General features: G+C 43.4%; 1 protein-coding gene across 2 annotated transcripts; it reads left to right on the top strand.

Moving 5' to 3' along the window:
• The first annotated feature begins 7,097 nt into the window (after window positions 1-7,097).
• Nono (non-POU domain containing octamer binding) lies at window positions 7,098-26,158 on the top strand. Of its 2 annotated transcripts, none has more exons than XM_021153399.1 (12): window positions 7,098-7,209; window positions 7,942-8,001; window positions 15,258-15,435; window positions 17,590-17,783; window positions 18,916-19,217; window positions 20,338-20,433; window positions 20,653-20,849; window positions 21,824-21,908; window positions 22,233-22,335; window positions 22,837-22,876; window positions 23,664-23,773; window positions 25,155-26,158. In XM_021153399.1, the coding sequence occupies exons 3-12, from the start codon at window positions 15,267-15,269 to the stop codon at window positions 25,287-25,289; spliced, it is 1,431 nt and encodes a 476-aa protein (XP_021009058.1). In that variant the 5' UTR covers window positions 7,098-7,209; window positions 7,942-8,001; window positions 15,258-15,266; the 3' UTR covers window positions 25,290-26,158. The 2 variants fall into 2 exon arrangements, with proteins under 2 accessions (XP_021009058.1, XP_021009059.1); XM_021153400.1 differs by having other exon boundaries at window positions 7,945-8,001; window positions 25,155-26,154.
• The last annotated feature ends 269 nt before the right edge of the window (window positions 26,159-26,427 follow it).

A 26,427-nucleotide genomic window follows, 5' to 3' on the forward strand; every position in this document is an offset into this window, starting at 1 on the left:
GTTTCTACTGTTTCTTTGTATTTTCTGTTTCTTCCTGGCCCCTTGGCTGTTCTGGGGGTAGAATGTCTAATTTGGTGGCAGATCACGAATTTTCAAGTGGAGTGAAGAGCATCTAAGAGGGAGGGGTGACTTCTGCTCTGGCACGGTGGTCTGGTATTCCAGCACTTAGAAGGCTGTATCAGGATTATGACCATGAGAAAAGCCTGGGCTACATAGTGAAACACCTGTCTCAAAACTAAAAACTGGGTGTGGTGGTGTGCAGGGAACCTGAGTCGAGAAGATTCCCTGCGGTGTGAAGACAGCCTGGACTACATAGCAAGACCCTGTTTCAAAAGAACAAATGCAAGCTAAAACAAAACTTCAGTCACACTAAACAACAACTAGGGGCAGTGAGACATGCAGCAGGGAAAGGCCTTTGCTGCCAAGTCTAAGGACCCAGATAATAGGAGAGAACCTAGGCCTGCAAGTTGTCCTCTGACCAGCACACCTGTGATGTAGCATGCATGCATACACAGGCACACAAAATAGGAAGTATGTTTTTTAAACTAATGACAAGGAGCACAGGATTTTACAATAGTACTATCACTCTGCATGATATTATAATGGTAGACACATTATTCAAATACAATGTAAACTACTAAGAGTAAGTGCTAATATAAACCACGGACTTTGGTTAGTAATGATGCATCCCTGCCCATTCATGGATTGAAACAAATGTACCTATCTTGTCCTGGATGTTGATAATAGGCAAGGCTATGAGTGTGTGGGGACATGGATATACAGGAAAGCTCTCTCTCCATAATTTTACTATGAAACTAAAACTCTATCCGCACCCACGCACACCCCAAATCTTTGATTAGTTGGTTTTGGGTGAGATTTTGTTCTTTGTTTGTTTGGTGTTTTATTTCCTGTTTTGGGTACGGGTCTTAATGCCCCAGTGTGGTAGTTTTGAAGTTGCTGTGTAACTCAGGCTGGCCTAGAACCCCCTTTGTAGCCAAGGATGACTTTTAACTTTTGATCTTCTTGCCTCCACCTAGTGCTACAGGCATGTGTCAGAATGCCTATATTATGCCATGCTGGGGAACAATCCCAGGGCTTTGTGAATAGGAGGTAAGTACTTGACCAACTAAGTTACATACCTAGCCCAGTATATTCTTTCTTTCTTCCTTTCTTTCTTTCTTTTTCTTTTTTTTTTTTTGCAGTGCTGGAGCTTAAGACTGAGCCTTACACATGCTCGTGCTACATAACTGAGCTGCATGCCCTCATTTTATTTATATGTTTTTTCAGATTACAAAAGTATAAATATGTCAGTCATGGAAACACAGGTCTGTAATCTTAGTACTTAGGGGGCTGACAGATTACTGAGTTCAAGGCCAGCCTAGACTACATATTAAGAGAATTTCTCAGCCAGACCTCTTAGTATATATGATAAACTAGGCTACTAGGAGATTGAAACAGAAGGATGGAAAACTCAAGGCCTGTCTGGGCTATAGAGTTAAATTCAAGGCTGGTGGTATTTGCAGTTAGTCCCAGTGCCTAGGGTGGGAGGGGTAGATTTCTTTGAGTTCAAGGCCAGTCTAGTATACATATTGAGTTCTAGGCCAGCCTAGGCTACATAGTGAGACCCCATCTCAAAGAAGGAGGGAACTGTTTCAAAAGACAAAAAGAGGATTGGGGATAGAATTCAGTTCTAGAGCATAAGTTCTTGGGTCAGTCCCCAGTGCTGCTGGGAGTGAAGACTCACAACATCACTAAAAGAGATAGGCAAACCCCCGAGTTCAAGACTAGCTTGGTCTGGAGGGAGTTCCATGACAGCCAGAGATACCTAGAGATACATTATCTCAAAAGCCACAAAACATACACACACACACACACCCCTCCAGTCCTGCAAATAAATACTGTGCCTTATCTGTCTGTCTACCTGTCTATCTGCCTATCTATCTATAAATGTTTCCTCATTCACTGTAAAGATTTTGGAAATCACAGAAAGCCTTAAGAAAGCAAGAGAGCTGGGCAGCAGTAGTATGCGCCTTTAATCCCAGCACTTGGGAGGCAGAGGCAGGGGATTCTCTGGGTTTGAGGACAGCCTGATCTACAGAGTGAGTCACATGGCAGAAGGAGAGTACTGACTTCTTTCTGCATGTTGTCCTCTGGCACTTGTGTGTGCACCCCCTTATTCACCACACACAAATAAAATGTAAAAGATTTTTAAATGTCATAATGACAACCACTTAAAGATAAACACTTCCCTTTTATTGCATTTTAGCAATGGCTATCAAATGTAGTGACCTTGCATGTGAGAAGTACTTGCTCTGCGATAAACTACCTTAGGCACTTTTCTGTTGTTTGGTTTGAGGCACTTCTCACTATGTAGCTCTGTTGGCCTGGGATTAAAGGCGTGTGCCACCACACCCGGCTCTAGATTTATTGATATGTGGGTGAACATGCGGCTGTGTGTGTGTGTGTGTGTGTGTGTGTGTCTGTGTGTATGGTGACCTAGGGTCTTGCTATGTAGCTCAGGCTGGCCTCATACTCTTTTTTTTTCTTAAACATTTATGTTTAAAAGAATTCTTCCCCGAGGGTGGTGGCACACGCCTTTAATCCTAGCACTCGGGAGGCAGAGGCAGGCAGATTTCTGAGTTCGAGGCCAGCCTGGTCTACAAAGTGAGTTCCAGGACAGCCAGGGCTAAACAGAGAAACCCTGTCTCAACCCCCCCCCCAAATTCTTAATTTTATTTTTTGTTTGTTTGTTTTTGTTTTTCGAGACAGGGTTTCTCTCTGTAGTCCTGGAACTCACTCTGTAGACCAGGCTGGCCTCGAACTCAGAAATCCGCCTGCCTCTGCCTCCCGAGTGCTGGGATTAAAGGCGTGCGCCACCACACCCGGCTTAATTTTATATTACATCAGTCGCCTGCATGTATAAATGTGTACGACCTTCATACAGTGCTTGAAGACACCAGAGGGAACATAAGATACCCTTGGAACTAGAGTTACAGATGGTTGTGACCATAACATGGATGCTGGGACTCAAATCCAGGTCCTCTTCAAGAGCAACCAGTGCTCTTAACCACTGAACTATGTCTCTAGCCACAATACTAATTTGTGTGTGTGTGTGTGGGGGGCATTCATATGCCACTGTGTCTACAGGACAACTTGTGGGAGTCTAGTCTCATTTCATGTCAGTCTAGGAATCAAACTCAGATTAAAAGACTTGACAGCAGGTGTCTTTACTCACTACTCTGTGGTCTCAAACTCTTGGCCTCTCTAGTGCTGGAATTAGGTCTATACAAAGACCCAGCAATATGTGGTTAAAGTTAAACTAATTAAAATGAACTAGAAACTGAATGTGGTGGTGCAGGTCAAACCAGGAGGATGAAGAGATTGAAGCTATACAAGTGAGGTTGTGTCTCACCCCCACCTTTCAAATAGAAAAGGACTTCTAGTAGGTGAGACAGCTAAATGACTAAGGGGACACTGCCTATAGGCTCAGGTACTCAGGAGACTGAGGCAAGAGGGACTAGGGTCCAACATGTGTGACATAACCTGTCTTTTCTTAAAAATAATTCTATGGGGCTGGAGAGATGGCTCAGCGGTTAAGAGCACTGACTGCTCTTCCAAAGATCATGGGTTCAATTCCCAGCAATAACATGGTGGCTCACAACCATCTGTAATGAGACCTGACGCCCTCTTGTGGTGTCTGAAGACAGCTACAGTGTACTCACATATAATAATAAACAAATCTTTAAAAAAAAATAATTCTATGGTTGGAGGATAACTCAGTGGTCTCAGTGGTGAAGAGAACTTCCTGTTCTTCTAAAGGACCCAAGTTTGGTTCCTAACACCCAAATTGGGCAGCTGTAACTCTGTGTGGCACATTCCACACACAATAATAAATACATTTCTAATACATTTATGTGTATGTATGTATGTATATATATATACACATAAGTACACTGGAAGAGGGTGTCAGATCTTATTACAGATGGTTGTGAGCCACCATGTGGCTTCTGGGATTTGAACTCAGGACCTCTGGAAGTGCAGTCAGTGCTTTTAACCGCTGAGCCATCTCTCCAGCCCCTCCTCAGCCTCCCAACTTTGCTAGTTTTGTTTGTCTGTTTTGAGATAAGGATTCTCAGTATAGTCCTGGCTGTTCTAGAACTCCATCTGTAAGCCAGGCTGACCTTGAACTCAGAGATCTGCCTATTTCTGCTTCCCAAGTACTAGGATTAGAGGTATTCACCATTGCTAAAGTTTTAAAAAAATATTTATTTTATTGAAGCATGTGTGTGCATACTTGAGCATGTATCTGAGGTTGTTTGTTTTTTTCTTTTATTATTATTAATCATTCCATTAGTTTACATCTCAAATGATATCCAACTTCCTGGTTACCCCCTCCACCAACCCACCATCCCACATCTGCCTTCCCCCTCTCTTTTATGAGGGTCCTCCCCTACCCACCCACACTCTCCCTGCCACACCACTCCAGCTTCCCCCTACTCTGGGGCATCAAGCCTCCCTGGAACCAAGGGCCTCCCATCCTCTGCTACATATGTATCTGGAGCCAAAGATCCCTTTAGGTACACTCCTTGGTTGGTGGTCTAGTCTGGTTGGTTTGTTTTTTAAGGCAGGGTTTCTCTGTAGGTCCTGACTGTTCTGGAACTCACTCTGAGACTAGGCTGGCCTCAAACTGAGAAACTGTCTACCTCTGCCTCCCAAGTGTTGGGATTAAAGACATACATACACCACAACTGGGTTATGCCTGAATATATGTATGCTCTGGATCACAAGCCTGCAGGAGCCTGAGGAGGTCAGAAGAGGTGTTAGATGCCTTGAAACTAGTTACAAATAGTTGTGAACTGCCATGTGTCTGCTAGGAATGTAAGCAGGTCCTCTGCAAAAGCAGTATGTGCTCTTAACTCGTAAGCCATCTTTCCAGGCCCATGTTACTATTTTTTCCAAGAAAATCATTGCATACAAAAAGTCACAAGTGGGGCTTCAGGGATAGCTCAGAGGTTAAGAGCACTGGACCTAGGTTGGATTCCCAAACCTGCATGGTGGCTATCTGTAACTCCAGTTCTAGGGATCCACCATTGCCTTCTGTCCTCCTTAGGCACTACATGCACTTACATACATGCCGACAAAGTACACACATAACACAAAATAAATATTAAAACAGTCCATGGCGCCGGGCGGTGGTGGCGCACGCCTTTAATCCCAGCACTTGGGAGGCAGAGGCAGGCGGATTTCTGAGTTCGAGGCCAGCCTGGTCTACAAAGTGAGTTCCAGGACAGCCAGGGCTATACAGAGAAACCCTGTCTCGAAAAACCAAAAAAAAAAAAAAAAAAAAAACCAGTCCATGGCTGTTTTGGCGTCTGTGGACCACATGCATGTATTACCATCAGAAGCCAGAAGAGGGCGTCAGATCTCCTGGAAAATGGAGTCCCAGCCAGCCACCAATGGGAGCTGGGGTAGGTACCCTAGTCCTCTGGAAGAACAGTCAGCACTCTTAACTGCTGAACCATTTCTCCAGTCCCCATTAAATATTTTTTGAAAACAGAAAGGGTCGTGGTTTAGAAAGTATTCATCTTTTAAATCATGTATACATATACATGTATGTGTGATTTTGTTGTTATTGTTTTGTGTTGAGACAGAGTCTTAGGTACTGGATACCTTGCTACTCACTGTGTAGTCCAGGGTGGCCTTCTGGGCAAGGAGGCTCCTTTCTCAGCCTCCTGAGTGCAGAAGTTAAAGGCTTAATCATTTCTGTTTGATTGTGACAGTCATACATAGTAAACAGCTGTCATAATTGGATAGTGGGTATAGGAGATCAGTAGTAGGGCTGAAACGTCATACTGAAGGGCATTATCTGATCCTGATCCCCCCATTTTCTTTTTTCATAATAATGTGCTATTTTATCTCAAAGAATTTGGGAACCATTGGGATAAATATACCCACTATAGTAACTTGTAGCCATATGTTGATGCACACGCACACGCAAACGGAGTGGATTGGGTAGAATATAGCTAGTCTCTACTACTGTATTGAATGGTGCCACAGAACCTTCCCAACATTGTAAGAGGCTTATTAGACAGCACAGTTCTATATCATTGTAGCCCCATACAAAGTATAGGTAGTGCCTATTGAGATAATCTGCCATCCGGAGTATGAATTAATTACTGAGGATTAACTACTGGTGCCTATCAATTGAACCTTGTAATCCTTGGTTAACCGCCTGGGAGAGCTAGGCATTATGGAATAACGAAGGTTATTATTACCTGATAGGCCTCCTATGGGATAAAGAGTAGGTCTGATGTGAAGACCTCCAACATACTGGTTCAGGCACCGCCGACCAACCTGTTGAGTCTCTCTGCGACAGGAACCTTAGTCTGTTTGGCCTATCGGGTTCTCTGGTTACCATGGAAATGGTGCTAGTCACAGTTCTGGGTAATCACTGAGCTTAAAGTGTCAAAATCGTTTGCCCTCCTGCCTGTTTCTACAATCATGTCCATTTCAGTTACACTTCCCAAACATACCCAGCACTGAGAAAGGAAACTAAAACTGTATAGGGTGTCAGGGTAGACGCTTTGAGGAAGTGTGAAAAAAAGAAACATGGCGGGGCACATTTTTTTTTTCAGTAGCAAACGGCTAGCTCTACCACATAGAATACAATGACATTGTTACTCTTAATTTTGCACAGGCGCAGTGCATAAATTCTCAGCGCACGCCTACGTGCACATTTTCCCCCCTTTTCGCTCAGATCTTCCTCTCGCACAAGTTCTCTCCTCTCCACCTCCCACCGCTAGGTTTTCAGTCCTTCCGTAGGGCCGGGTGAGCCTCTCCTTCCGACCCCCTACCTTCCACTGCTGGCTCCCCCTCCCCCTTCCTTTTCCGTCTTGTGCTCGGCGCCTCTAGTGCATGCGCATAAGCTACGAAGCCTCGCTCTTTGTCCCCATCTGTCGTTCACACGAACCCAAGGCTTTGACAGTCGGTAGCCAATAGACGCTAAGAAATGGCGGACTAATGAGACTTTCTCGGGAGATAAACTTTGACTGGCAGTTCACATAGCCAATCGGGAATCCAAAATTGACCCCCCCCTTGGGAGGCACCGAGCTCCGTCGGCTCGTTTCCGGCGGTCGCGCGCTCTTTTCTCGGGACGGTGGAGGCCGTGCAGCGTCGCCCATACTCTGAGCAAAGAACTGTGGCCAGAGGGTGAGTTTGGGGATGGCTCTTTGGTTGCTTAGGGATGCGTTGGGGCTTCCTGCGACACTCTGGGAAGGAAGGGGTTGGGGCGAGGCCGAGTTTGCACACGGGCTATGGGTTCCGAAGGCCCGGGAGGCCTTTCCCCCTCCGCGCAAGGCCTTCGCAGCCCACCCATGGGGGCCAGCGCGCTCCCCGCTCCCCGCCGCGGGCATTAGCCCAATGCCTTTCTGGCTTCCTTGCCCAGACTCTTTGTGCTGCTCACCCCCAATTTTAGTGGCCCTAAGTTGTTGGCTTCTTGAACGCCCTGGGCCACAGGGTGTGGGGTCTATTATACTAAGGCCCTGAAGTCGAGGTTAGAGGAGGAGGCGCTTTGCTTTGTTGGATGCTCCTCCCTAGCCTTTCAAGGCCATTAATTCCTAGAGGGCCTGTGGGGCCCCTGGAGCTATGGATTTTTTTTTTGTTGTTGTTGTTGTTTAGTTATTTGAAACAAAAGTGGGAAGTTTGCTAGTTCAGACCCCTTGGCTTTTGGTGCTAAGTTCATGAAACACCCTCCACCCCACCCTTGCGCGCGTGCGCGCCTTTTTTCCCCCAGCCTCTTGCTCCTAAAGCTTTTCCTAGGCATTTGTAGGCATCGCTTTTCTAAATTAAAAAAATGTTGCTTTCTGTGGCATTACTTTCGAGTATTTTTCACTTTGAGGACGTCTTACTGTAAGCTGACACCTTTCTTTGTGTTTTTAACAGCAGTCGGGGTTAGTGAGGACTGGGAGGCAGACACTTTGCTGTGTTCAAATCCAAGTCAAGGTAGGTGCAGGAGGTAGGGTCATCAGGTAAAGTGCAGGATGATTAACTGAATACAGATTTTACAGACGAGAAATTAATTTGGGGGGCACTTTTCATGTTTAATCTAAACCGTTTTTAGAATTTGAAACTAAAATGTGACTGAGTGGTGTGGGTTTTTTTTGTTTTGTTTTGTTTTTATTCCCCTAATTATGGCTGTTCTAATAGGGGTTAGTGCTTAAATTTATGTTTGTCCACTTCATTGTTATTAAATGAAAAGTCCTAAGAAACTCAGCCACCTTTACCATGATTGTATTCTACAGCTTTAACATGCCCACCAGGCAACCGTATCAGCCTAGCAAATTCACACTGGATTTCTGTAGCAGTTTTTCATTTAGTAATTTGACTCTTCTAAAATTGAGAGGACCTTGATTTAGATTTCAGATACATGTGATTAATATGGTCCTGAACATGTCTGCAGGTATATCACACACAGTAGCTCTAGTCTCTTTCATTGTGGTTAATCTTAGGACGTGATAGGAGACAGAAATCCTAACTGCTGATCTCTGTAGTTAGGGTTTGATAAATTTATTTCTGCAAAATTGTATTATTGCATTTAACATAGGAACATTTCTTTCGTGCTTGGTACTTGCTGTGTATACAGTGGTAATTTAGATTCTTTGGGCAGTGCTAACCTTCGTTGGTAAATGGAAACTTCTGGAGAAGACTACATGGAAGGGAAAGATTATGAAATCTGTCACCATGGGGGGATTTTTATTCAAAAACAAATAAAATAAATTTGGTTGTTACAAGTTATCCATGCACTCGGGAGGCAGAGGCAGGCGGATTTCTGAGTTCGAGGCCAGCCAAGGCTACACAGAGAAACCCTGACTCGGGGGGGGGGGGGGGGCGGGGGGGGGAGAAAGAAAGAAAACAAGTTATCCATGGTCAGACATGGTGGCAGAGGCAGATGGATCTCTGGAGTACAGAGTTCAAGGACAGCTAAGGCTATGCAGAGAGATTGGGTCGAAAGAAAGGAAGGAAGGAAAAGGAAAGAAAAGATGATTCATCAGTTGGGTGTTTTTCTATATTGACAATTTAGGGAGAATCTGATGATGACGTTCTGTCTAACATTCCTGTTTCTTTTTCTTTCTTTTTTTCTTCTCCCGAGATGGGGTTTCTCTGTGTAGCCCTGGCTGTCCTGGAACTCACTCTGTAGGCTGGCCTCAAACTCAGAAATCAGCCTGCCTCTGCCTCCCAAGCGCTGGGATTAACGGTGTGCGCCACCACTGTCCAGCTTTTACATTCCTATTTCTTGAGAATAGGAATGGTAGTTTCCTTTTGGGAGCAAACGCTTCATCGTTCCTGAGTGATAGTTAAATGATGCTTTGTAGTAGTAGTTCACGTAGGCCTTAGATTTAACCAACTCTGTAAGCTAAATAACTGTTACTCACCCTCATCATCTCCTTCATAACAGGGTGCACAAATTAGGTGTCTTAGCCAATAAATTTGCTGGAATTTAACTTGAAGGCTCATTTGATGCATGATGGTTTTAACTTTTAGAGGTCAAGAGATCTGGGTTCCATGCCATACAGTGGTGTGGCCTTGGGTGGGTAAAGCAGGTTTGGGGGTTTTGTTTCCTCATTTAAAAGAACAGCTGGGGACACTGAATGAAATAATGCCGGTGTAGCAAGTTGTTTGGATTTTGTTGGAGTCAGGGTCTCCCCCACTATGATGGCCTGGTACTCACCATGTAGACCGGGTTGACTTACATCTCTCAGAGATCCACCTACCTTTGCCTCCTTGTGCTGGAATAAAATAAACTAGGATGCCCAGGGTTTTGTTTTGGGGGCAGGGCCTTAAGATGTATCCTAAGCTGGCCTGAAACCTGGGGTCATCCACTGAAGCCTGAGCCACTAAGCTCAGCTTTTATAAAGATTTCTATTAATGTGGAGATACATGTGGATTCCTTTGAGTGATAGAAGCCACTGAGTCTGGGTCCATTCATTTGTAATTAAAGACTGGAGGAAAAATGTTTCTTGGTTCTTAACCTGAGAAAAGGTAAGATTCTGTGGGACAAATGGCTGTGAAGATGATAAATCTGCCACTCACTATTGGGGATAGATGGAGACATGTAATACCTGGACTTAAATTATGAAAAGCTTTGACTCACCTGTTTCTGGGATGGGCCTTCATTTCTTTGTCCTTTTGGAGGTGGGGGGGTGTTGAGTCTTGCTACGTAGCCAAGGCGTTTCTGAAACTAGTCTTATCTCAGCCTATACAGCTGGGAAAGTGCAGGTGTGTGCCCTCACATCTTGCTTGTATGTCTCCCCACCTCGGACAGGTTCATGCTGTAGCCCGTGCTGACTTCAAATAGCAAAGGCTACTTAGAATTATAGGAATAACCTGCCTTACTCAGTTTCCTGGAGCTATGTGTGGTGGTACATTCACCTTTAATCCCAGCACACAAGAGGCAGAGACAAGCCTGGTCTAGAGTTCCAGGATAGCCAGGGCTATACAGAGAATCCCTGTCTCAAAAAATTGTTTCTTTTGAAAATGCTTTTTCATTAAATCACTCCACCCGATGAAAACATTTAAAAATATGGTTGTCCTGAAAAACTATGCTGTCAAGAGTTACAAAGCTAGATTCTGTTTCCTAATAAGTAAACAAAAAGCTTAGGAAAAATGAGAGCTAAATCATAATGGTAGTTTAATAAATTAGTGTCTAGCCACACACACTTTGGGCATTTATAATTATGCTGACATTGCAGAAATGAGGAAAGTCTGAACATCAAACGGTATATCAAAGGATATAAATATCTCAGGATATAAATAAGCAGAGTTGGAAGTGGTAAAAGGATTATTTGAATGGAGATGAGCCCAAAGAGAATATCTATGTGTGTTGATTCTAATAGTGAAAATTCGAACTTCAAGTGTCCAACACAATAGGAGTTTGGCTAACAGTGTTAATCCATTCATGTTAGTCTTCATTTCTGGAGGGGTGACAGGGAAAGACAGGATTTCTTTTTTTTTTTTAACAATTTTAGATTTATTATATATGTAAGTACACTGTAGCTATCTTCAGACACTCCAGAAGAGGGCGCCAGATCTTGTTATGGATGGTTGTGAGCCACCATGTGGTTGCTGGGATTTGAACTCTGGACCTTCGGAAGAGCAGTTGGGTGCTCTTACCCACTGAGCCATCTCACCAGCCCAAGACAGGATTTCTATTAGCCTTGGCTGTCCTCTAGCTTGCTATATGGACCTTTCTCTGCCTCCTTAATTATGGAATTAAAAGTGTGTGTACACCACCATGCCTGGCACTGTTAAAGATTTAGTTACATGAAAATTGCTCATTATGTATTGGAAAAAAGAAAGGTTACGGGTTGGAGAGATGGCTCAGTGGGTAAGAGCACCCAACTGCTCTTCTGAAGGTCCGGAGTTCAAATCCCAGCAACCACATGGTGGTTCACAACCATCCGTAACAAGATCTGACTCCCTCTTCTGGAGTGTCTGAAGACAGCTACAGTGCACTTACATATAATAAATAAATAAATCTTAAAAAAAAAAAAAGAAAAGAAAAGAAAGGTTACAAACCCTTTTTTTAAATTGGGGGTGGGAATTTTTGTTTTGTTTTAATTTTTGAGACAGGGTTTCTGTGTAGCCACGGCTAACCTAGAACTTGAAGAGATCCACCTGTCTCTGCTTCCCCAGTGCGGGGATAAAAAGTGTGACCACCACTGCTTGGCATATACCTATTTTAAATCATATTTGTTTGTTTTTTACTTCTGTGAGGGCGTTTCAGCAGCATGTGTGTCTGCATCACATGTGTCCATAGAGAGTGGAAGAACTGGAGTTATTACAGATGGTTGTGAAGTACCATGTGCGTGCTGGGAACTGAACTGCAAGAGCAACGAGTTCTAAAGCATCGCATTAGCCTCCCACAGCTGGTTGCTTTTCTTTCTTTCATTCATTCATTCATTCATTCATTCATTATAAGTTCACTGTAGCTGACTTCAGACGCACCAGAAGAGGGCGTCAGATCTCATTATGGGTGGTTGTAAGCCACCATGTGGTTGCTGGGAATTGAACTCAGGACCTTTGGAGTGCTCTTAACCACTGAGCCATCACTCCAGCCCAACTGGTTTCTTTGTTTGTTTGTTTGTTTTTTTGTTTTTTCAAGACAGGGTTTCTCTGTGTAGCCCCTACTGTCCTGCAACTCACTTTGTAGACCAGGCTGGCCTTGAACTCAGAAATCCTCCTGTCTCTGCCTCCCGAGTGCTGGGATTAAAGGTGTGTGCCACCACGCCCAGCTCCAACTGGTTTCTTTAATGTACAACTTCAGATAGAAACTGAAGGGAACTGAAGAGATGGCTCAGCTGTTAAGAGTACCTACTCTTGCAGAGGACCTGAGTTCATTTCCCAGCAACCATGTCAGGTGGCTTCATTACTCCTTTGAAACCCCAGCTCCAGGGGCTGCCGTGCTCAAAATCAGTCTTCAGGCACTGTACTTTCATACCCAAAATCACAAGAGATAAATATAATGAAAATGGAATATGTATTAATGATTAGAAGGTTGTATTAGGGTTCTTAACAAGAACAGAACTGATAGGATGAAAACAGGTAGGTAGATAGATATAAAGGAGATCTATTAGAGAGGTTTACAGGCTGTGGTCCATAGAGTTCAATAGTAGCTGGTTACCAATGTCAAATCCAAGAATCCAGTAGTTTCTCTGCTAATGAGGTTGGGTGTCTCAGCTGATCTTCAGTAAATACTGGAATCCTGATGAAGTAGACCTTGATACTAGTCAAGGAATGGACTTGCCATCCAGATTGAGGGCAAGCAGGCAAAGAAAGCAAGCTTCCTTCTTCTGTATAGTTTACATAGGCTGCCACCAGAAGGTATGACCCAGATTAAAAGTGGATCTTCCCACTTCAGATGATTTAATTAGCAAAAAATCCCTCACAGGTATACTCAGCCTCTTGGGTTTTAGTTAATTACAAATGTAGTCAGGTTGACAACCCAAAATATCCATCACAAAGGGTATACTGGAAGGTTAACAGTAGCTATTAGTGTGAGGATTTTTAATTTATATCTCTATGTGGTTATGTACCCAAGAGGGTCAGAGACATCGGATTCCCTAGAGTGGGAGTTATGGGTATTTGTGAATTGTCCAAAGTGGGTGTTGAGACCAGGATTGCTTTTTTCTGTTTTCTCTCCCTCCTGGTCTCTATAGCCCAGGTTGCCCCTAAACTCATAATTTCCTGCCTCAGCCTCTTAAGAGTGCTGGAACTACATGAATGTGCCACATAGTGGCTGTTTTGAGTTTGTGGCTTTTATCTTTTTTAATTTAGAGACCAGATGTGGGTTCCAGGCCTGCTGGGGCTTCATGGACCCTGTCTGAAACTTAAACAGCTGGGCATGTAAGTGTATAATCCCAGCATTCCGGGAGACAGATGAATTAGTCTTGGTGTTCTGCACGGTAAGCTCCAGTATAGCCAGAGCTACATAGAGAACCTGCTCTCGTTAGTAAGTATATTATTATACTTTCTGTAACATTGCTGAGAACTCATTGAAATGGGAGAATTCACATGGTATGGTAGCACATGCCTTTAACCCCAGCACTTGGAAGGCAGAGGCAGGCTGACCCTCTTGAGTGCCTGTGATGTATTGGTTCTTTTATTTGGGTAATCATATTTATTAGCATGATCAAAAATTTACTGGGGCCTAGGGAGGTGGCTCAATGGTCAAAAGCCCTGATTGCTCTTGTAGAGGACTGGGTGGGTTCAGTTCCTGGCACCTACATGGCAGCTCATACTTGCCTGTAACACCTAAAATTTGACACCTTCACAGACATACACGCCAACAAAACACTAATGCACATAAAATAAAAATGTAGGTAATTTTTGGAAGACTTACTGGGGCCAGGTAGTGGTGGCATAGGCCTTTAATCTTAGCACTCAGGAAGCAGCAGAGGCAGGCAGATATTTTTCTGTGAGTTCAAGGCCAGCTTGGTCTTGATTTTTTTTTTTTTTTGGGTTGACTTATATATTTATTTGGTTTTTCATTTATATATTTATTAGGTTTCCCTGCTTATCTTTGTCTCTGAAGTGCTGGGGTTAACAAGGTGTGCATCACCACCACCCTTTTACTAGTAGCAGGCTTTAGTCTGTTTTTTTTGGGGGGGAGAGGTTGGTTTTTTGAGACAGGGTTTCTCTGTGTAGCCCTGGCTGTCTTGGAACTCACTCTGTAGACCAGGCTGGCCTTGAACTCACAGATCCACCTGCCTCTGCCTCCCGAGTGCTGGGGTTAAAGGCATGGGCCACCACCACCTGGCCAGTCTTTAGTCTTTAGTGTTGGGATTAAAGGCATTTGCTAGCACCTGCCTGGCCCTTTGTTTTTGTTTTTTGTTTTGGTTTTTCGAGACACTGTTTCTCTGTGTAGCCCTGGCTGTCCTAGAACTCACTCCGTAGACCAGGCTGGCCTCGAACTCAGAAATTCGCCTGCCTCTGCCTCCCAAGTGCTGGGATTAAAGGCGTGCACCACCACGCCTGGCTTTTGTATTGTTTTTGTTTTTTGTTTTTCCGAGACAGGGTTTCTCTGTGTAGCCCTGACTGTCCTGGAACTCACTCTGTAGACAGGCTGGCCTCGAACTCAGAAATTCGTCTGCCTCTGCCTCCCCAAGTGCTGGGATTAAAGGCATGCGCTACCATGCCCAGCTGGCCCTTTGGTTTTTATTCTTTTGTTTTGAGACAGGATCTCAACTGAAACTGTGTAGACCAGTTGACCTTAAACTCATAGGGATCCCCTGCCTCTGCCTCCTGAGTACTAGAACAGGCATGTTTTATCAGGCCTGACCTTGTATGTTTTGCTTTTTAGTTTGTTTTTGATTCTGTTTTTTCTGTAGCCCTGGCTGTCTGGTACTTGCTCAGTAGACCAGGGAGGCCTTCAACTCACTAGATCTTCCTCAAGTGTTTTTTAATGTGAAAGGATTTTTTTTTTAAAGTTTGAGACAGGGTCTAAATATCCTAGGTTGGCCAATATTGTACTCTATTATTTAGAGTAACCAGTTGTAATCAGGCAAAAGGTAAAAATAGCCAAGATAGGTTTGTTTGTTTGTTTTGGTTTTGTTTGTTTTTTGAGACAGGGTTTCTTTGTGTAGCCCTGGCTGGCCTCTGAAATCTGCCCGGCCCAAGATAGTTTTAATGATGGGTACCATCAGGAAGGTAACTGACTGAATCCTGATACTGGGTTTTTGACATTCCACATTTTCCTTTAGGGTACAAAAATGCAGAGCAATAAAGCCTTTAACTTGGAGAAGCAGAATCATACTCCAAGGAAACATCATCAGCATCACCACCAGCAGCACCATCAGCAGCAGCAGCAGCAGCAGCAGCAGCAGCAGCAACAGCCACCCCCACCAATACCTGCAAATGGCCAGCAGGCCAGCAGCCAGAGTAAGTAGCTGCTGGGTGATGGGAGGATGCAAACAGGTTCCCCTGGGAATGATTTTATAGTTTTTAGGTAAAAAGTGAACAGGCCTTTGGTAGCATACTTTTGTTTTTACTTTTTTTTTTTTTTTTGGAGGGAGCATCAAGACAGGGTCTCTGTGTATCCCTAACTATCATAGAACTCACTCTGTAGGCAGGTTCCTTAGAATTCCACCAGCCTCAGCCTCCAGTGTTGGGATTGGGTACCACCCCTCCAACTTTTTGAGATAGGGCCTCAATATCTAACCCTGGGTGCTGGCTTAGAACTTCCTTCTGAGTGTTGGAATTGAGGGCATTGCTGCCATGTTTCATATTCTGGTTTGAGTTAGCAAGATTTATTTTATGTGTATGGATGTTTTGCCTGCATATATGTATATTCCTGGTGCTCATGGAGGTCAGAAGAGGGCATTGGATCTTCTGGGTGTAGAGCACGTTTTGTTTTTTTCTTAAGATTGTTGTCAGTTGCCATGTTGATGCTGGGAATTAGTGAGTCCTGAAAGATTGAGAAGTAGTCTTAACTGCTCAGCCAGCTCTTTATTTAGCTGTTGCTGCTGCTGTTTTGTTTTGTTTGTTTTTGGCTTTGGTTTTTTGAGACAGGGTTTCTCTGTGTAGCCCTGGCTGTCCTGGAACTCACTCTGTAGACCAGGCTAGCATCGAGAACTCAGAAATCTGCCTGCCTCTGTCTCCTGAGTGCTGGGATTAAAGGCGTGCGCCACCACACCTGGCTCTATTTAGCTTCTTCTATTTGGTTTTTAATCTGTATTTTATAAAGGAAAGGAATTGATCACTTGAACCAAAGAGCAGATAAAGGTGGAGTATAGATTATTCTGCCATGTTGGCATATTTTACTCCCAAACAAATATTTATATATACTTGTCAGAATATAGGAGAACTTTTTAAGGTTTAATATTAACTCCATTAAGACTTGGTGTCACGTGCCCAGCCCACTTTTAATGTGCAAAAAGTTTTTTGTATGTTGTCATTATTCAGGAAACTGAGTACTTATAAAAACAAACCTGGTGAGGTGAGGGTAACTAGAGAGATGGTTCAGTGGCTAAGAGCATCTCCTGCAGCCTTGAGTTGGGTTCCCAGCACCTACATGAGGTATCTTACTACCAACTGTAGCTCCTGTTCCAGGAAATCCAGCATCCTTGTCTGACTCCATGGGTAGGGTACGTACCCAGGCACATGTGGCGCACATAGTGACACTTAACACACATATATACTCATAAGATACAGATTTGTTCTTGATACTCCTCAGGTGACTCAACCATTTGTAACTATAGTTCCAGGAGGATCTGCTGCATATAATTCATCCAGGCAGACATACATACACATTTTTTTTTAAAAAGCCAAACAATTGATCTCAGCAGATGAGCCTCTTAAAAGCACAAACCTGAGGACCTGAGTCCTGGAACCCACTGTGGAAGGAAAACCCCAACTCCTAAAAGTTGGCCCCTGGCCTTCACGTGTGTGCCATACATGTGCATGCTCATATGTATCATACATACCTGATGATAAATACCAGAGCATGGTACAAAAATAGTTATTACTCTACTCTCTTACCCTCTTCCCTCTCTGTCCTTTCTCTCCCCATTCCCCTCCCCCCTCTCTCCACGTGTTCATGGCCAGCCTCTATTCTTCTCTCCCTCCCTCCCTCTCTCTTCCTCTCCCTCCTTCTCACCCTCTTCCTCCTCTCCCTCTTTCTCCCCCCCTTCCCAACTCCCCTTCCTATGCCTTAAATAAACTATACCCATAAAAATAGTTATTACTCATTTCTTTATGTGCAACCTGTCAAGGCTGTGAAGGTTGGTAACTGGTTAAGAAAGAGCAGTTTTAAAAGTCTGATTCCTTAGGGCATAGACCAGTTCAGTAGAGGTGCCAAGTTGCTATATCATGTGACTGTTTGTCTCTGATTAGCTACCTTAGTTTCTGGGTTATAGTAGGGCTGCTAAGAAGTCCCCTGATCTCTTCATGACTGCTTTCACATTCTGAGGTACAGTTTGCTGTTTGAGTAGACATTGGGAAGTGGTGCTTGTCTCCCCTCACAGAAACAGTGTTGAAGATATGACTGACTAATTCTCTATCTACCCAGTCTTTTGATTGACTGTCTTCTTTCAGATGAAGGCTTGACTATTGACCTGAAGAATTTTAGGAAACCAGGAGAGAAGACCTTTACACAGCGTAGCCGTCTCTTTGTGGGCAATCTTCCCCCTGATATCACTGAGGAGGAAATGAGGAAACTTTTTGAGAAATACGGAAAAGCAGGCGAAGTTTTCATTCATAAGGATAAAGGCTTTGGCTTTATTCGCTTGGTGAGTGTGAGCTTTGGGGCATATGCTTTGAGAGATAGGGAAACCTGGGGAGTGAATATGGAAAAATAGCAGTGAAAAGAATGAGATTGTCTATATGGTAATAATTTTTGGAGTCTGACTATCTGAGAACTTACTTTGTAGACCAAGCTGACCTTGAACTCAAGAGATCTGTCTGCCTGCCTCTGCCTCCTGAGTGCTGGGTTTAAAGGTATGCGCCACCATCACCTGACCTTACTTGCCTGGAATAAAAGGGCTAAAATAGTTTGGCGGGTGATTTTTAGTTGCAGATCTCATTTTTTAACCCCAGGCTATCCTTGAACTTGAAGACCTCTGCTTTCGAGGCTCTGGATGATCCATGCATTCGTTACCATGCTTGATTTAAGAGAAAGTGGAGCTTATTTTAGTGATTACCAAGGCATGCATATTTTATTTCCAAAGTTCTTGTATGTGTGTTATTTTACTTTTCACAGGGGACAAGTTATTTTGGGGACACATTCGATAAGTGAACTACTGCTCAGCAGTACTCAGCAGGTTTTCCTATTTAAAATGTAGATCTTATTTCTAAAATCTGATTGTGTTTGGGAAGAGTATATAAGAAAGAAACATTTTACAGATGCTAAATCTATCTCTAAATGAGGAACAAAGTGATGGCTGGAACTAGTTTTCATTCCTGCTCACTTAATACCATAGCAAGTCATTGTCTCAAGCTCCTTCCTTAGTTCTGTGAAGTAGGGAAGAGATGTCCTGTCAGTGTTCTCTGGTTCTGAGTAAGCTTGCTCACAGGATCTGATGCCCTGTTCTTACTTCTGTAGGCACCAGGTACATATGGTGTGCATAAATGGACATGCAGTCAAAACATTATTCTCATAAATTAAGGATTCTTCATTGAGGACAAGTAATTCTGATATGTTCGTGGAAATTAAAATGCAAGTGCTGTATTGTTAAGTATGCAGCTGTGACTCTGCCCTGGATCTCACTTTGTAGACTAGGCTGGCCTAGAGATCGACCTGCCTCTTAAGTGCTAGAATTAAAATATGTGTGTGCCACCACCCAAGTTTTTGGAGAGGCATTTTGTTGATGTTGCTTGGTTGGTCTTTTGTCAAATTCTAATTTTCTTTTTTGTTTTCCCCAGGAAACACGAACCCTGGCGGAAATTGCCAAAGTGGAGCTGGACAACATGCCCCTCCGTGGGAAGCAGCTGCGTGTGCGCTTTGCCTGTCACAGTGCATCCCTTACAGTCCGCAACCTTCCTCAGTACGTGTCGAACGAACTGCTGGAAGAAGCCTTTTCTGTGTTTGGCCAGGTGGAGAGGGCTGTAGTCATTGTGGATGACCGAGGAAGGCCCTCAGGGAAAGGCATTGTTGAGTTCTCAGGGAAGCCAGCTGCTCGGAAAGCTCTGGACAGATGCAGTGAAGGCTCCTTCTTGCTGACCACGTAAGTAATTTTCGGACAATGGTTTGGGGTCCCTTATTCTTTCTTTGGCATGGAGCATTAACATCTAGTAATCGTTCTTATTTTCATTTAAAAACTTAGTGCTAACTCAGCTTTTCTAATGTAGTTTTCACTATAGTCCTAAATACTTAGGTATTTGAGTGCATGTAGATGCCATGGTGTACATTGGGGAGTCGGGACACCTTTGGGAAGTTGGCTTTCTCCTTCCACCTTTACATGTCTTCCAGGACCAAGCTCAGGGTATCTAGCTTGCATGTGCCTATATCCATCATGGTATAGTACAAGGATAGCTTTTTAGGCTGGAAAAGTACTTCAGTGGTTAAGAGCACTGGCTGCTCTTGGCAGAGAACCTGAGTTGCATTCCCATCACTCACATGTTGGCTCATCTGTAATTTCAGTTCTAGGGGATCTGATGCCAGCCTAAATAGGCATCAGGTGTACATCTGGGAAAAACTCATACACATGGTTTCATTGGGCATGGTAGCCCATGCCTGTGCTCCTAGCACTTGGAAGGTAGAGATAGAAGAATCTGGAGTTAAGATTGTCCTCATCTATATAAGTTGCAAGTTAGCCTGGGATAGGTGAAACTATCTCCAAAAGCAAAGGCGGAAAAAAAAAAAAGGTTTTCCTCTTAGAATCTGTTAAATGTACTGAATGTACTTTCTCTTAGTGTTTTCCTTCATTTTCTAGAGTTATCAAATACATTAGATAACTCAACCTACTCCCTTTAACATTTTTTTGAGACTATTACAGAGATCTGAAACCTGGCTCCATCTGGGCTGTTATCCCCAAATTATTCAGAATGCTGGTAAGAGGGACTCGATTACTTGGGGCTAGGTATAAAATTCTTTAGAAATATGTTTAGATGTGGTGGTTCATATCCATAATTCCAGCCAGTACTTGGGAGGCTAAAGCAGGAGTGTCATTAACCTCAGACCAGCCCAGTTTACAGTCTGAATCCTTGCCAACTTCTCATTTCCTGTCTAAAGTATGATAGTTGTCCAGTCTTATTCCTAAGTAGTTCCTCATGCCAATGCCAGGTGTAGGGAGCATACTTGTTAGGGTATGGCCTCATTAACACTAACTTTCTTCTTTCACCCAGATTTCCTCGGCCTGTGACTGTGGAGCCTATGGACCAGTTAGATGATGAAGAGGGACTTCCAGAGAAACTGGTTATAAAAAACCAGCAATTCCACAAGTGTGTGGTCCAGTAGTTGACTTTGATACATTTCTGGGGCAGGGGTGGGATGTGTGTTTATATATGTGGTGTTGGTAGTTGACCCAGACCCTTAACATATTTGTCTTACACTTCATCCCTTAGTTATTTTTCTCTTCTTAAAACTTAAAGGGGTGATTAAGAGAATTCTATGGAATCTTGGACAAAAGTATTATCATACATAATGTGTATTATCTATAGGGAGAGAGAACAGCCACCCAGATTTGCACAACCTGGGTCCTTTGAGTACGAGTATGCCATGCGCTGGAAGGCTCTCATTGAGATGGAGAAGCAACAGCAGGATCAAGTGGACCGGAACATCAAGGAGGCTCGTGAGAAGCTGGAGATGGAGATGGAGGCAGCTCGCCATGAGCACCAGGTTATGCTAATGAGGCAGGGTGAGTAGAGGCCTGTAAGTAGGAAAAATGGAATACATATCAAATACCAGTTTTGTTCAGTAATTTCTTTATTTCTTAGTAGAAAAAGACAAAGTCTCTGTTTTTATTCCCTGAAATACTTTGTTTATCCTAGTAGGGAGATGAATTTGAAGGTGGGTATAGAATACTAGATAGAGTCAATAAAGAAAGAAATGGTCAAGTTTGAGTTTACTTGCATGACCATTCTGGGATTATATATTGTCTTAGTTAAGGGTTCTGTTGCTGTGATAATGCACGAAGCATGGCCAAAAGCAGTTTAAGGAGAAAAAGGGTTATTTTATCTTAAAATTTCAGGTAGCCCCATCACTGAGAGATGCTAAGGCAGGAACTAATTAATGTTGATTAGATTGTTACCCATGGCTTGTCCATCCCCCCCCCCTTTATTTGTTTATTTTTGGATGTTGATTTTTTTTTTTTTTGGTTTTTTTTCGAGACAGGGTTTCTCTGTATAGCCCTGGCTGTCCTGGAACTCACTTTGTAGACCAGGCTGGCCTCGAACTCAGAAATCCGCCTGCCTCTGCCTCCCAAGTGCTGGGATTAAAGGCGTGCGCCACCACTGCCCGGGGGATGTTGATGTTTTTGGGGTTTGTTTGTGGCTTGGTTTCCTTGGTTTCTCTGTGTAGCCCTAGTTATCCTGGAACTAGTCTGTAGAGCAGGTTGGCCTTGAACTCCAGGTTTGCCTGCCTTTGCGTCTCTTTGCCACTTAATGTGCTGGGATTAAAGGTGTGTACCACCATGCCTGCTCATCCACCCACCATGAGCTGGCCTCTTCCACATCAACCAAGAAACTGCAACCTAGGCTTATCCACTGGCCAATCAAGGTTTCCTCTTCCAGACTGACTATATCTTGTATCTTGCTTGGCATCTTTGCTTTCTGGATAGTTATGGGAAATTGTATATATGTAAAGAGTCAAATAGTCTCAATTTGTTGTTAGATTTGATGAGACGTCAAGAAGAGCTTCGGAGAATGGAGGAGCTGCATAACCAAGAGGTTCAGAAGCGAAAGCAGTTAGAACTCAGGTAACGTTTTAAAAACATTTATTTATTTGTTTCGGGCCTGGTTTCATGCCACAGTGTGTGGAGGCCTTCCATCAAATGGTCCTAGGAATTAAACTTGTCATCAGCCTTGAGAGCAAACGCCTTTATGCACTTAGAACTACATTGGTTCTAGGAATTGCCTAAGGGCTTCCTTAAAGAGAAAGAACTCAATGCTGGTCTCCTAATTTCTTTGAATATTGCCCTTATTCTTGGCAAGCTGTGCTAGCTTTTAATCTTCTTCCTATTCAACTGGTCTACTCATTTTTCTGGAATGTCTTATCTTAAAATACCTTGATGATTCTATAGGCAGGAAGAGGAACGCAGGCGCCGTGAGGAAGAGATGCGGCGACAGCAAGAGGAAATGATGCGCCGACAGCAGGAAGGATTCAAGGGAACCTTCCCTGATGCGGTATATCTCCCATGTGCCTATGATGTGGTAGGCCAGTCATCATATAAGATTATGAAATGTCTGTAAGGGTATTAGGTTATGAGCAACTTTTCTATGTTATGAAATTCCTTTTAGGAAAAAAATGTTGGTAGTAGGTGAGGTAAGGTTTGAGGGAGAGAGAGCTCTTGCCATATATAACAAATTTAGGATGGAAATCCGGGACTACTTTGTTTCTTATTTCCAGTGATAATAAGAGAGAAAGTTGAGTCCTGTAGCAGACTTCTGCTGCCCTTGTAACTACATGGTTTGCAGCCCTAAGAAGTTAACTATTTCTTCCTCCTGTGGCCTCTAATATAATTTTCTAATAGAAAATTTGAATTTGTTACCTGAAATCTCTGTACAAATAGCAAGAGGGCATTAGTCTTAGTATGTCATCACTGTTTACTTCCCTGTGTTGTCATCAGTGCATTGTAATAGAGTAAATGGTGTCTTGGACTATGTTGAGTGTATATTGTTTTTCAGAGAGAACAAGAGATACGGATGGGCCAAATGGCTATGGGAGGTAAGGACTTAAGAAAGAATTAAATAGTTCTGGTGCCTTTTGGGGGTGGGGATAAAAGGTAGTTAAAAAGTAGAGAGCAGCAAGTATCCAGGAACCAAAGAACTGCCTGTCTGGTTTTGTTTTTGTTTTTTAGGTTGGCTGGCCAGTTACTGTGATCTGCCTGTCTCTGCCTCTCAAAGCCAGGGGTAGCAAGCATGTACAGCCCTGCCCAGCTCTTTTTTTTTTTTTGTTCTTTTGAGACAGGTTCTTACTGTGTAGCCCTGGCTGTCCTGAAACTCACTATGTAGACCAAGCTGATCTTAACTTATAGAGATCCACCTACCTCTGCTTCCTAAGTGCTGGGATTAAAAGTGTGAGCCACAATGCTCAGCTTTTGATGTACAAACTGGGTTTTTAAACTCGGATTCTCATGCTTGCAGAGCCTTCTTTCTCTTTCTTTTTTTTTTTAAGATTTATTTATTATATGTAAGTACGCTGTAGCTGTCTTCAGACACTCCAGAAGACGGCATCAGATCTGATGGTTGTGAGCCACCATGTGGGATTTGAACTCAGGACCTTCAGAAGTGCTCTTAACCACTGAGCCATCTCTCCAGCCCCGTTCTCTTCTTTCTTAATCTGCATTATAGAGCTTCCACCTAGTCTAAATTTAAATGACATCACATTTCCAAGAATATTAGGGCTTATAGGCTGGGTGTAGGGGATTGACTACATACTGAATTGCTCCCTTTGGTAGGGGAAGAGAGTGTTAATCTTTTCCCCCTATAGTGACCATACTACTCTACTTTAGGTGCTATGGGCATAAACAATAGAGGCGCCATGCCTCCTGCTCCTGTGCCACCTGGTACTCCAGCTCCTCCAGGACCTGCCACTATGATGCCAGATGGAACCCTTGGATTGGTAATAAATTTCAGGGATGTCTAATCTATGTGTGTGTGTGTGTGTGTGTGTGTGTGTGTGTGTGTGTGTACACATGTGTACATATAGGTGGGCTAGAGGTCAGCTGCTTGTGTCATTTATTGCTCAGATGGCCCCTGAGCAATAAATGACACAAGCACAATGCCACCTTGAAGTTGCCAGTTAGGCTAGGCTGACTGGTCTGTGAACCCCAGGAATCCTCTGCTTTCCCCAGTGCTGCTGCCATTACAAATACATGCCACCATGCCTTGCCCCTCTACCCCTTCTTTGAGTCCTCAAATTGGCAGAACAAGCATTTTACCCAACTAAGCTATCTTCTCAGCATTTCTTGCCTCTGACTTTGGTGCAGTTACTGATCTTCAGGACTATTGGTATTCATAAAATGGTACAGATGAGTGAAGACAGGTTGTGATAATATGCTAGGCAGCAAGTGTTGTCCCACTATCCCATATCCTTGGTCTTTCGGTTTTTACTCTTGAGAAAATCTAATGTATGCTGTTTTAGCCTTGGGGTTAAACTATAGCCTCTGACTGTGATCTGATTAATTGTTAGTTATTGCTATCCTCAGTAAACAAGTTGCTTTAAAAAAAAATTATTTATTATATGTAAGTACACTGGAGCTGTCTTCAGATGTGCCAGAAGAGGGCATCAGATCTCATTACAGGTGGTTGCGAGCCACCATGTGGTTGCTGGGATTTGAACTCAGGACCTTTGGAAGAGCAGTCAGTGTTCTTACCTTCTGAGCCATCTCGACAGCCCAAACAAGTTGCTTTGTTGTTTGGGTTTTGTTAAGGTAGGGTCTCTGTAGTCTAGACCAGCTGGCCTCAAACGGAGGTGCTCCTGCCTCTTACCTCCCATTGCATATACCACCATGTCTGGCCAGCAGGTTGTTCTTTACATGGGGGAAGTTAAGGAAGGTTAGATATTATGATGTATAACAGATGTGAATCCAAGGGCCTTGTGCTTCATAAAGTCCTGAAGTTGTTCTGGTTGTAATGTCAAAATGGAATGAGCTAAAACTGGATAGATTAAGGTTCCTAAAGAACGATAGTCTGTTTTTCCTGGCTCACGAAAAAGGAATTGGCTAGAGCCTATGCAACCTTGAAATGTCAATTGTATGTAAAATGTGGATAGAAAACTAAAGATGGATGGATGACTGACTGGAGCCATAACTAGTAAAACCTGCCTTTCCTCTCAAGGTTCTCCATTAGAGCTCTAAACAGACTTGGTTGCCTGTCTCCTAATAGTCAGGAGGAGACTTGAATAGTTAAGTAGAAATGGCCTGTAGTGGGAAGACCTTAGATGAGCTAGAACCTGCAGAGACAGATTCTACTGTAACATTGTTCTCTTTCTCTTTTTTAAGACCCCACCAACAACTGAACGTTTTGGCCAAGCTGCAACAATGGAAGGAATTGGAGCAATTGGTGGAACTCCTCCTGCATTCAACCGTCCAGCTCCGGGAGCTGAATTTGCTCCAAATAAACGCCGCCGATATTAGATAAAGTTGCATTGTCTAGTTTCCTGCAGCCCTTAAAAGAAGGGCCCTTTTTGGACTAGCCAGAATTCTACCCTGGAAAAGTGTTAGGGGTTCTTCCCAATAGATAGGTCTTCCCTGCTTGTACTATTCTAGGGAGTATGCTTGAAGGCAGAGGGGCAAGGGAGGGGTGGTATTTAACAAGTCAAAGTCTGTGCTATAGTGCTTTATCAAGTCTGTCTGGTGCATTCCTGAACTATATTGATTTTTGAGGGCCTGGAGAACCATGGGAAAATGAACTCAGAGCTCCATTAATCTTGATCATTCCTTTTCTCTCTCTCTCTCTCTCTCTTTCTTGTTTTAATTACTTTCTCATCTTTATTCCCCTCAACCCCTGAGACACTGCCATATATACCACAAAACATAAACATCCTCCAATGACCTAGCCCCATTCCTCCATTCACTCCCAGGTATGAATTCAGACAAATGTCCACAGAGGTTACAGCATACATATGGTTCTGTTCTATCTCATATATGACCCCTTCGTGTCCTAAGGAAGACATTTTCTCTTAGAGGTTTTCATTTTAGTATATCTTAAAAGAATCTTGTGTTACCTTGCCTCCATCTTTTTCTTGGGTAAGGACTACACTTTGTGTCGCTGATGTTGCTGTTCACAGCTTTTCTTGATAGGCCTAGTACAGTCTTGGGAACAGGGTTGCTGTGTGGTGAAGGTCTGACAGCAGCTCTTAGTCTTGCCTATCTTAGGTAGCTACGCTGTGCATTTTTATTGGTGTACTATGAATTGTTGCGGATACCTTCAATTTGGAAAGTTTTCTGAGAAATGGGGACGTCATGCAGCATCACCTTATTAAAATACATTTGAAGCCTTTTCATTTTCTGTGCTGTTTTTTTGAAAAAAGGGAGGGAAGGAAATTCTGTCTTGGGAGGTATATACAGTAAGACTACATAGCGGTGATCTTTGACCTTTGAATTGAAATATTAAAATGTCAGGCAAACCTGGGCAGGGGAAGGTGCTACGTACTGTGGAATGGCTAGGACCAGTGCTATTGGCACTACCTGGAGGTAATGGCAGAAAATGGAGGGGGTTGTACCCATACCCACACAGGGAGGGGGGAACTTAATTAGTATTTTGTTTCTGAGC

Source organism: Mus caroli, chromosome X, assembly GCF_900094665.2.
Source record: "Mus caroli chromosome X, CAROLI_EIJ_v1.1, whole genome shotgun sequence".
Classification (NCBI taxonomy): Eukaryota; Metazoa; Chordata; class Mammalia; order Rodentia; family Muridae; genus Mus; species Mus caroli.

Bases quoted from the DNA above. Each gene is read 5' to 3' on its own strand.
- Nono (XM_021153399.1), top strand. From the start codon at position 15,267: ATGCAGAGCAATAAAGCCTTTAACTTGGAGAAGCAGAATCATACTCCA. The intron at 19,218-20,337 runs GTAAGTAATTTT...TCTTTCACCCAG, and splicing joins GGCTCCTTCTTGCTGACCAC to ATTTCCTCGGCCTGTGACTG. The intron at 22,877-23,663 runs GTAAGGACTTAA...ACTCTACTTTAG, and splicing joins GGGCCAAATGGCTATGGGAG to GTGCTATGGGCATAAACAAT.